This window comes from Spermophilus citellus (genome assembly GCF_964194105.1).
Source record: "Spermophilus citellus genome assembly, chromosome: 5".
Classification (NCBI taxonomy): Eukaryota; Metazoa; Chordata; class Mammalia; order Rodentia; family Sciuridae; genus Spermophilus; species Spermophilus citellus.
The window spans coordinates 76,938,488-76,951,281 of NC_138186.1; the positions used below are offsets into that span (position 1 = coordinate 76,938,488).

General features: G+C 31.1%; 1 protein-coding gene across 1 annotated transcript in view; it reads right to left on the reverse strand.

Moving 5' to 3' along the window:
• EYS (eyes shut homolog) overlaps positions 1 to 12,794 on the reverse strand; it is a gene marked incomplete at its 5' end in the record, with an annotated part of 1,607,607 nt that overhangs the window by 1,446,677 nt on the left and 148,136 nt on the right. Inside the window, 1 exon segment of the mRNA XM_081294994.1 lies at positions 365 to 531. Coding sequence (XP_081151120.1) covers positions 365 to 531 — 167 coding nt within the window.

Below are 12,794 nucleotides of genomic sequence, written 5' to 3' on the forward strand. Positions count from 1 at the left end.
GTTCCCGGCAGGACCCCTCTTCACGGAATTTTGCTAGAAGTTCCTCAGTAGGTAGACTGCCGCTGTTCCAAAGGGTCTTTCTGATCCCGTTAATGTGGAGACATTAGAATCGCTGCTTCCTCGACGGCGGCCATGTTCCTCCCCCTCCCAAATTATCTTTTATGCTACCATTATTATACACAATGAATCTGTAATGTAACAGAATATATCAGTTATATATGAATATGTAAATATTTGATATTCATATTCAAAATTGTAAACAAAACAATGATAACTACAAAGTATTATGAAATCCTTCAATAATGATTTATTATAAGTTTTTCAAACATTGGAGATATTCTTTATTTAAACAATATATAAATACCTGGATGTATTGACTTCATCTTTAAAAAAGATTTTATGTTGGCACCTGTTCTCTTGATAGTCAGTTGTATTTTGCAAACACCTTTTGGCAGCACATTTCGGAATGCACAGACACAAATAATCCTGACTATCTTCTTCACTCAAACAACTACATCTCTTTGCAGAATTCTAAAAAAGAAAAAAAAGCAATAATAATGTTTTCACTTTCCATCATAAAACACCATGTTTGTCATTTCAAGTTTGGCTTTCATGTTAGACTTTATGAATTAAAATTTTGTGTTCCTATGGCAAGAATAAACAAAATTCACTTTTGATTTATATCATAATCATTTTCTGAAGTCATATACTGTTCAGACTCAAATCACAAATTATAATAAGCATATATTTTACCAAAAATTAAATATATGATCATTCATTACACAAATATTTCAAACCTGTTTTCATTTATTTTAATCTAATTTTCACTGATATTCCTTGAATGTTAAATGGCATTGTGAACATATCATTAAATAGAGAAACAGGTCCATGGAAAATCCATTTCTGGTATCAAAATTTTTTATTTTCCCTCTATGAGGGAATATTTGGATTCTCCTTTGAACCATTAGTAAAATGTTACTGGATTCATTATTATAAATGAGCTAAGTAATATCTTTAACATATATTTAGTTTATATTTCCATGAAGTCATGATTTTATGTTTTTTTTTAATTATCTTTTTAACAATTTTAGAAGTATGCCACATATCATCAATGGATTATCATGAAAAAGAGGTGAATTTTGCCACCAGGTAAGACACCTTTTAAGGAGAGGTTAAATCCAGCCTTGTTCTTTCCTAACTGCTTAAAACAACACTAATATAACAAAAGAACTTCAATTTCTCACCCTTCTTTTTATCAGTTTACTCTGGATATTTCCATATTTTCTTGAGATCGGGTTTATGGCAAATAAGTTATTTTCTATGAATAAAAACAAGTTTAGGAATTTGGTTTCATGATCTGAACCTTTGGTGGCAAAAGTTTGATGGCTTATAGAAATCTAGTCTTTGTTGGGAAAGAGTAAACTGATAATTTGTTTTTTTCATTTTTATTTTGTGCTCAATTCAAGGAAGAATGTCAAGTCCACCATAAAAGAAAGAGCTCTTAAACATTGACAGGTAAGTAGGGATTTTTTCAAATGTTATTTACATATGTATTGTGGCTAAAATTTTATAATTAAAACTGTAGACCTCATCTGTCTCTGTATTTGTTTACAATGCAGGAATGATTTTATTTCCAACAGTTTGGACATGTTATGATTTCCTAGATTCAGAAAGTATTAGTTGTATAAGCTCTTAAATTAAAGGATTACTGTTATAATTGGCTTACAAAATTAAATAAACAGATATAAGAATCAACAAATATTAGCATTTTATTACTTTATTTTCCCCTTCTCGTTTTACACACACACACTCACAAATACACCCAATACTAGTTTGGCTTTGAGAAAATTGAGCTACAACACATCGTTCCCCCAAATGTAGTATTTCTAATGAAAACAAGTATATTATCTTTCATTACCTTATAAAAATGATCAAAGAAGAAAACCTAGCTGTAATACTACATTTCTAGTATATAACTTGATTTGAAATTTTCTTATTATTGTAAACCGGTGTATAAATCCTTCACCTGCAGCATAATCAGAAAACAAAACAATAATAACTTTGAATTACCAATATGTGGAAAAGACAAAAGCATCAATGTTACTAGTTTTGGTTCTCTCTCTCTCTCTCTCTCTCTCTCTCTCTCTCTCTCTGTCTTTTTTGACCTTATTATTTTGTAGAGATTGTATTGGGAGGTTTAGATTTACATGCCTGCCATGACCTTGATTGCCTTGAAAGTTATCCCCGCTGATTTGCTTTAATTATGAAAGCAATATAATTTAGTTATTCTTATTTTAAAATTAATTCCACTTATTTTGTATATATAAAGATACATATACATACATATAAATGCTAATATTTTTTCTTGATTTTTGGTATAAGCTCTCAAAATTTTTAACATTATCAATGGACTTCATCATGCACAGTGTTGTCAAACTTTTCACATATACAATCTTTTTGAAGGGTTAAATGATGTGGGTTTCAAAAACGTAGGTGAGACTACACTATTCAACATGGTACCTCAGACACTGACTTTGGGTGCATTTATCTGCTGGGAATTATTCATGTTTTACTTCTGTGTCTCTGACAGCTACTCTGGCAGTCACTGCCTCACTAGCAGTGTTTTCCTCATAGTTTCTATTTGTTTATGTTGCCTGTTTCAAGAGTGTGATCAGGAGTATATGTAATTATATGTTTGGTCCACAAAAGACTAAAAGAGCATAGCTTCCCAGATATTGGGTAAAAACATAGTTTTCTTTATTAGTTTATTTGTTTGCATCTTTTAGTGTAGTCTGTGTGAGTTCAGTAGAGCACAAAGAAAAAAAGAAGGGACTAAGAGCTAATCACACTAAGCCTAAAATCTTAGATGTGCTTATTAAACTGTATTAACTAAAGCATAAATAAAACAAGTCATGATTTGTTAATTTATAATAGAAAAAAGTCACAAACTAAAGAATCATTGTATTTGTAACCATTATAAATCTAGGTAACTGAAAAATACACAATAAATTATTGAGAAAGCAATTTTTTACAACATGGGATAATAGTACAGAATTCAAAGTCAGGCTCAATATAATTTTCTATGAATATAAGCTTTACTTTTTACTTTATTTTTACAGTATTAATTATTGGGATTTCAAATAAACTGAGGGTTTCTTTTCTTTTATGGTTTTGTTTTTTTGTTTGTTTGCATGAAAGCAAATAAAATTTACAGTCAAAGAGACCAGAAAAGCGCATCTCAGTTTCTAAATAACCTTGAGCAAATTCTTCAGCTGTATGCACTTTGGTTTCTGTATAGTGATGGAAAATATCCACTTTTCATAGTCCTCATGAGGAAAAAAGGTTAAATGACTGCCCAACTTCATGAAACTAGCAAGAAGGCCGTACAAAAGCACATAGCACAATTCTCAACCCATGGTACATTCTGAATAAATATTCACTATCTTTATGAGTGGTAGAACAAGGATTTAGACTCAGGTATCCTATGTCTTTGTGTTTTAGGTGCTGTCACCTGTTATCTATCATTTTCACAAAGTACAGCTGAACAGGAACAAGAATGTTATTCCATTATGCTTCTTGAATTTATTTTAATAAGTTCATGATAGTTATACATAAATGTAGAATTCATTATGATTTGTTTATACAAGCATATGACATAGTTTAGATAATCCATTCTCTTTTTTCTCCATTTCCCCCTCCCTCTACTCTTCCCCTTGTTCCCTTCTTCTACTCCACTGTTCCCCTTTCTATTTTCCTGAAATATTCTTCTCCTCTATTTTTTTAATTTTTTTATTTCTCTCTAGCTTCCACATATCATAGAAAACATTTAATTATTTACTTCCTGGCATCTGCTTATTTCACTCAGTATTATGTCCTCTTGTTCCATCAATTTATCAGCAAATGACATAATTCCGTCCTACTTTATGTCTTGATAAAACTCCCTCTTGTCTGTGTGTGTGTATAACTGTAATAATATACATATATGTGTGTATATACATATATATGTGTGTATATACATATATATGTGTATATATATATATATATATATATTACTCTCTTCATCCATTTCTCTGTTGAGCCAAACGTATATAGACTGGTTCCACAACTTGGCTATTGTGAACTGTGGAATAAATAATAATAAACACTGGAACCCATGTATTAGTATAGTATGTTCTGTTTCATTCTTTCAGATAAATACCAAGAAGTGGAATAGTTGGGTCATATGGTGGGATATTCTTATGAGGAATCTCCATTTTGCTTTCCAAAGCAGCTGTACTAATTTGCAGTGCCAACAACATGTAAAAGTGTACTTTTTCTCACAAGCTTTTATTTTTGAAGATTACCAAACTTACTGGAGTGATATAAATTCAGTGAGTTTTCATTTGCATTTCCTAGATTTCTAACAATGTTTAATACTTTTTCATATATTTTTGGCTATTTGCATTTCTTCTTCAGAGAAATGTCTGTTTAGTTCATTTGCATATATATTGATTGGTTTGTTAGTTTTTATTTTGTATTTTTGTTGTAAACTTTTGTAAGTTCTATATGAGGGGCGTGTGTGTTTGTGTGTGCGTGCATGTACTGGGAATTGAACCCACGGATATGTTTTACCACTTAGCTACACCCCAAATCCTGAAAGAACTTGAAAATATCTTGTTTAATCACTTTTCCTCACAGCTATGCCTAAATCAAGGATCTGCTTAATGAAGTATATTATCTCTTGAAAATTTTATGCAAATGTGTTACTTATGTGTATAAATTATTGTGAGGGAACTATTCTTAGTTTCATCAAAATTTTCAAAGAACTCTCTGATCAAAGAAAAGGATTGTGATCTATTAATGCATACCAAATAAATAACAATAAATAAAAAGTATTTGAGAAAATCCTGTAGTTGTATATGTTATTTTGGAGTGTGTATATATACACACAAATGCAAATATCTATTTATAAACATATTAGTTTGTATCATTTATAATGTCAATATAAAATATATAAAAATTAATTACTTCTTTTTAGAAATTTAAAAATGTTTATTTAAATAAGAAATGTAATAAAATCACAAGTCTAGGCAGTAGAAAGTCTTTTCTTCACAAAGAAAAAAAAGTAAAGTAGAGTCAGTGGAAATTCCTTCTGAGATTTTACTATCATCACTTACAAACTAAATACAATATTATAATATAGAAATACCTTCTGTTATATAAATGCTAAGCTACCTGAAAGATATTTACAATATACATGCAGAATATGTTTTGCATATATATAAAAGTAAGCAATTCTAGTCAAAGTATGACAACTCTCAGTTTAAGAAAAGCCTTGTATTTTTCTATGTCATTTGTCAGATTTCATATTAATATGTAGGGTCTCTCAGCAAAGGAGTCATTATGAGATGAATCTTACTAACATTTAACATATGAAATGTTTGGCACAATTATTAGATCTGTTTATTAAATCAATATGAGAAGTTACATCATAGATAGGCAAGAATGAATTCTTAATAATGATATGTAGAAACATGGTATTTAGATTTTGTCAAAGTAAAATGTGCATAAGTGGGGAAAGACAGGTATAGGTTCTATGACTTCACCATCTAGATGGCCACATCAGTCAGGTGTTCCTTAGACAAAATCCTTCTTATGCCTTACTAAAATCTCTCAAAATTTCTTTGGGGCCTCATTTGGAACTTACTGTTCTTTGGATGGTTCTGGAATGTATCCTCCAAAATCTCATGTATAAGACAAAGCAAGAAAGCTTAAAGGTGGAATGATTGGGTTATAAGGTCCTTAACCTAATTGTGCAGTAATCCTTTGATAGGAATTAACTGGATTATAATTGTAGGCAGAAAGAGTGTGACTGGAAGAGGTGGTCATCAGGGGCATGTTTTGACCTTTGTGAGAAGAGAATGGTCTTTCTCTTTCTCTGCTTCCTGGTGCCATGTTCTCAGCTGCTTTCCTCTACCACAACTTCTACCATGATGTTCTGTCTCATTTCAGGTAACAAGGAATGGCATTGGCTGTCTATGAACTGAGAACTCTGAAATCATGAGCCTCAAAATAAACTTATCTTTTAATTATTTTTGTCAGGTCTTCTTGTTCAGGGCAGGAAAAAAAAGCGCTGACTAAAATATGGAGACAGGATTTTGTACAAGTGGTTGCTGATATAAGTTCTTTTGTATTCTTCTCAGTCTCTTATTACCACACACATTTCTTCATTTATGTAATAATTCATGTAAGTATCTCTTTAATAGATATAATTTCTGAATGGATAATCTGAAACTGCATTATTCACCCAGGGGAAATTTTGACATGAATAACATTGTTCATTTGACAGATGCAATTAAACAAAAAAAAGGAAAAATCCTCATGAGGAGATTCTCTTTCCTGTGTGTTTTTAAGAGATTACTTTGTTAAATGCATAGACTGACTCTTTTATTTTTATACTTCTGGGATTAGTAAGCTCTAAGTTTTTAAGTATGTGGCTCCATAGAATTGTGGAGTTTGTGAGTTATTGGTTAAACTGTCCATAGCAACTTGTTTGTGTGCATGTGTATGTGTGCATGTGTGTGTATGGTAGTGTGTATGCATATAGAATTTTTTTTTTTTTAGAGAGAGTGAGAGAGCAGAGAGAGAGAGAGAGAGTGAGAGAGAGAGAATTTTCAATATTTATTTTTCAGTTCTCGGCGGACACAACATCTTTGTTGGTATGTGGTGCTGAGGATCGAACCCGGGCCGCACGCATGCCAGGCGAGCGCGCTACCGCTTGAGCCACATCCCCAGCCCTGCATATAGAATTTTTAAAACAGGTTTTTCTATATATAAGCATCTACTACTATTGGCAGATGGAGATAATTAATTTTTTGCAAAATTTTTGTTTCTTTCCCCTTCATTTACTGTTTTTTTTTCTTTTGTTTAGGAATAATTAGAAATCAATTGTTCATATGTATTCTATTTTTCATTTGGTCTTTTTAGATATACATGACAATAAAGTATCTTTTGACATATTATATATACATGGAGTATAACTTTTTCTAATAGGAGACCCCTTTCTTGTGGTTGTACTGATGGTGTATTGGAATATGAACATAGGAAAATTGTGTCCAATTCATTCGACTGTCTTTCTAATTCCATGCCCCCTCTTATATGTGAACATTTTAGAACTATGGTTCACATAGACTAAAAAATTTACAAGAAATAGGTAAGAATTAAACAGTTTATGTATGTTTTCCATTTTGCCAAAACTTCACAAAATATGAAAATCATATTATTATGTTTAGGCAATATTGTTGGTCTTTCTTATGAAAAGAAACTAGAGCTTGTGCCTTAAAATCAAAGCATTGATTTTTAAAATATATGAATGAAGATTAAGAACATAAAACAAAGGCAAGAAAAGAGCAAAAGATTTAAAACACAAAGAATGGATATGAATTATTAATTATCAATAAATCTTGAGAACCTGAGAAATGATAGAGAAGTGACTAAAGTAGCAGAAAAACAGTAGTCTAAATACAAAAAAAAAAAATATAACGAGAGGGATAAATATGAATGAAGAGGCTAACTTATTTAGTTAACTATTTAAAATAATTTTATTTATTTAAAAAGAACTCACAAGATTTCCTGATTAAAATTACACTTCAGAAAAGTTAAAATGATTCAATTTAATGTTAGAAGAACTATTCTGTCGTTTTTTACTCAGATTATCTCTAATTATAAAAATATGAAATTAAAATAATTTAAAATTTAATAAAGGATATAATATTAAAGAACTTAAATATCATAATTTCTTATCAACCATACTATACTGATAAACTAGAATGTTTCAGTAATAATAAAATTATCTTTGATTAACTGACCAATATTTATTAAAGAAAACATGCAAATATTAGTACTTAACATAATTTTAAATTAGTCCTGTTCTTTAAAAATGAAAAAAAATACAAAGATAAATCTTTAGGTGATGCACTTTTTATTTGTTTACCATAAAGTTGTTGCAATATTATCAAATGTGATCATGAGAAATAATATAACTAAAATGTTCATTGATTGTAATCTTTGTGTATTTTCTTGAATTTAGAGAAAGAAATTTTAATTACTTTAAGTTTGTAATTATTCTAATGGTATAGACAAATCCAAATACATATACAAGATTATAAATATGCTTTGCTTCCTTTTTCTAAGAGAAAATTTATAGTTGCTCAATTAGTAAATTTGTAAAAATTATCTTTATTATACTGATAAAGGTAAATATGCCTTAAAGCTAAAGCATTAATTTAATCATCTGTGTGAACAGTCATCTGTTTGTGATTGGCAAAATATATACATGTAATATGTAGAGCTTACTTCATATACTTATGGATTATAAAAATGAATAAAAGAGAGATTTGGGTCATACATTAAATTAAATGTCCAAGGGATTAGAAGTCAGATTGTCTGGAGCTGAAATACCTCTGAATGAAATTTGAAATCAGCAATGACTTGTATTATGTTGTGTATGGTTTGCTCAAGTTAATAGATATATTGATACCTCTCCTTCCTCAGCACCACAAACAAATAATGTTCTCGATTTGATTCTAGAAGAAAGACAATCTAAGAGGTTCCTGCTTAAAGGATATCAAGTTCATTGTGGTTCCCCTAAAGAAAGCTAGTTGCCAACTCACAAACCTATAAAAATTTCCAGTCTTCAAGGCTCAAATGTTCCTGAAAAGTTTCCCATCAGCTGTCATAAAATATTACCACCCAACAGTTGGCTGAAGACTCCAAATGACAGGGAACAAACCATTTTAAAACATACTTAAAGAAAACTCAGGCACTATATAGAAGAGAAGAAAATCAAAATGAAAAAAAAAAATGAGAATACTTTAGAATTGCAAGAAAACTATTTTGCCCATATAAATGAATTCACAAATATATACAATTTAAAAGAGAACACTCCACTAGAATATTACAAATATAATAAAACATTAAAATCCAAAACTAGATCTTAAACAGTCAATTAGAACAGAGTACAGTAGAAAGTAGAACAATGTAAAAGTGAGTAATAAAAAGGAAATCAGGAGAAAATGAAAAAATCAATTTAGAAAACTAAAGCAGTGAAATAAAAATAAAAAGAAACAGTCTTTTAAACAAAATAATTTAAAAAGTGACTCCCTGCCATGAATAAGTTCTTATTTACTTCCCAAATGTCCCAACATTGTAAAATTTCGGGTCACTGGACAAAAAAACATACAAATAGGTTTCCAGAGAGAGAAATACAAGTTGAATATTATAAATTAAATGGCTGCCTGTTATGTACAAGATTACACACTATGACATAACTTCCCCTCTTTTTGCTTTATAATTTATCTTGGATCATTATTAGTCATATTCCAAATTAATTTCCACATATGCTTATCCTTTGGTTCTAATAAAGAACCAAATGGTGTCATATATGATCCTAAGCATATTTCATTTAACATGAGGCATACACAGTGATGGGAAGGCTAGGTCAAACATTCCATAAATTTGTAATGTTACTGGGTAATGCAAATTGCTTCTCTTGGACAATGTAATGATTTTATATTATAGCCATCAGTGGATAAAATCACTAAGATGTGAACCTATCATATTCTTTCCAAGCTGACAGAAGAAAAATTATATATGTATGATGTTTTTAAACTTTGCTTTACTGGCAGTTTGAATGAAGCTGAGCATATCTTCCCCACATGTGTAAGGATACTTTCTGTCATCTCATGTAAATCACAAGTTTGTATTACTGACAGATTATCAGGTTTTTTTTTTTTTTTGGTGTTTTGCTTCTTAATTTCTAGGAATAATTGACATTTAGTGACTTGCTGAGTAAAGCACTCTTTTTTTTTTTTGTTTTATGAAATCTACAGTTTTATGAAAGTGATCTTCTATTAAATTAAGTGTCCTTACAGTTCTTTTTTTTTGTCTTTTGAGTTCTATGATGTTTTCAGAAGCACATATTTTTTACTTTTCGGGTAGTCAGTCACCAGTCCTTTCATTGTGGCTTCTAAATTTTAAACAGTAGCTATAAAGACATTCCCCATTTAAATTTACATATTATTAACCAACATTTCTCTTGTACTTCTGTATGTTTTTACATTTAAAATGTTTATTTGAATTTAAATCAGAGAATGATGGAAGGCATATACAAGATGTATCTTTTTTCAGATAGCTATCTAGTTGTTTAAAATTGATTATTGACAGTCCTTACATAATTTAATGATTTAGAGGGCCATTTTAGTGTATGCCAAAATTTTCTGAATGACTTGGCTTTATTTTGGAACATTGTATACAGGTGTATTCCTTGACTATCAATGCAACAATGTCATGATTTTTTGTTATTGAAGCTATACATTCATATCCAGCAGCACTGTTCCTCCATCATGCAGTATACATTACAGCATTGTGTATATTTAAACTCTTTTTTTCAGATTGTGTAAGCATGTATCTATATTATAGTAATATTTTTAAAATTCTCTATTTAAAATTTGAATGTTTTTGTTAATTTCAGTCATATATTTTAACTACTATTTACATGAAATATTTTCTTTCTTTATATCATTTAGACTATTTGAGAAATATAATTCTTTTTTTCACTTATATATTTATCGATTATCTTTGTTTCTTTGTACTTGTTTTGAACCTAGATGCAAAAATCCTCAATAAAATTCTGGCGAATCGGATACAAAGGCACATCAAAAAAATTGTGCACCATGATCAAGTAGGATTCATCCCTGGGATGCAAGAATGGTTCAATATACGGAAATCAATAAATGTTATTCACCACATCAATAGACTTAAAGATAAGAACCATATGATCATCTCGATAGACGCAGAAAAAGCATTTGACAAAGTACAGCATCCCTTTATGTTCAAAACATTAGAAAAACTAGGGAAAACAGGAACTTACCTCAACATTGTAAAAGCTATCTATGCCAAGCCTCAGGCTAGCATCATTCTGAATGGAGAAAAATTGAAGGCATTCCCTCTAAAATCTGGAACAAGACAAGGATGCCCCCTATCACCACTTCTATTCAATATAGTTCTCTAAACACTGGCCAGAGCAATTAGACAGACGAAAGAAATTAAAGGCATAAAAATAGGAAAAGAAGAACTTAAATTATCACTATTTGCAGATGACATGATTCTATACCTAGCAGACCCAAAAGGGTCTACAAAGAAACTACTAGAACTAATAAATGAATTCAGCAAAGTGGCAGGATATAAAATCAACACGCATAAATCAAAGGCATTTCTGTATATCAGTGACAAAACTTCTGAAACGGAAATGAGGAAAAACACTCCATTCACAATATCCTCAAAAAAAATAAAATACTAGGGAATCAACCTAACAGAAGAGGTGAAAGATTTATACAATGAAAACTACAGAACCCTAAAGAGAGAAGTAGAAGAAGATCTTAGAAGATGGAAAAATATACCCTGTTCATGGATAGGCAGAACTAACATCATCAAAATGGCGATATTACCAAATGTTCTCTATAGGTTTAACGAAATGCCAATCAAAATCCCAACGGCATTTCTTATAGAAATAGAGACAGCAATCATGAAATTCATATGGAAAAATAAAAGACCCAGAATAGCAAAAGCAATTCTAAACAGGAAGTGTGAATCAGGCGGTATAGCGATACCAGATTCCAAACTATATTACAGAGCAATAGTGACAAAAACAGCATGGTACTGGTACCAAAACAGGCGGGTGGATCAATGGTATAGAATAGAGGACACAGAGACTAATCCACAAAGTTACAACTATCTTATATTTGATAAAGGGGCTAAAAGCATGCAATGGAGGAAGGATAGCATCTTCAACAAATGGTGTTGGGAAAACTGGAAATCCATATGCAACAAAATGAAACTGAATCCCTTTCTCTTGCCATGCACAAAAGTTAACTCAAAATGGATCAAGGAGCTTGATATCAAATCAGAGACTCTGCGTCTGATAGAAGAAAAAGTTGGCTCCCATCTACATATTGTGAGGTCGGGCTCCAAATTCCTTAATAGGACACCCATAGCACAAGAGTTAATAACAAGAATCAACAAATGGGACTTAATTAAACTTAAAAGTTTTTTCTCAGCAAGAGAAACAATAAGAGAGGTAAATAGGGAGCCTACATCCTGGGAACAAATTTTTACTCCTCACACTTCAGATAGAGCCCTAATATCCAGAGTATACAAAGAACTCAAAAAATTAAACAATAAAAAAACAAATAACCCAATCAACAAATGGGCCAAGGACCTGAACAGACACTTCTCAGAGGAGGACATACAATCAATCAACAAGTACGTGCAAAAATGCTCACCATCTCTAGCAGTCAGAGAAATGCAAATCAAAACCACCCTAAGATACCATCTCACTCCAGTAAGATTGGCAGCCACTATGAAGTCAAACAACAACAAGTGCTGGCGAGATGTGGAGAAAAGGGTACTCTTGTACATTGCTGGTGGGAATGCAAATTGGTGCAGCCAATTTGGAAAGCAGTTTGGAGATTCCTGGGAAAGATGGGAATGGAACCACCATTTGACCCTGCTATTGCCCTTCTCGGACTATTCCCTGAAGACCTTAAAAGAGCATGCTACAGGGATACTGCCACATCGATGTTCATAGCAGCACAATTCACAATAGTTAGACTGTGGAACCAACCCAGATGCCCTTCAATAGATGAATGGATAAAAAAAATGTGGCATCTATACACAATGGAGTACTATGCAGCAATAAAAAATGACAAAATCAGAATTTGCAGGGAAATGGATGGCACTAGAGCAGATTATGCTTA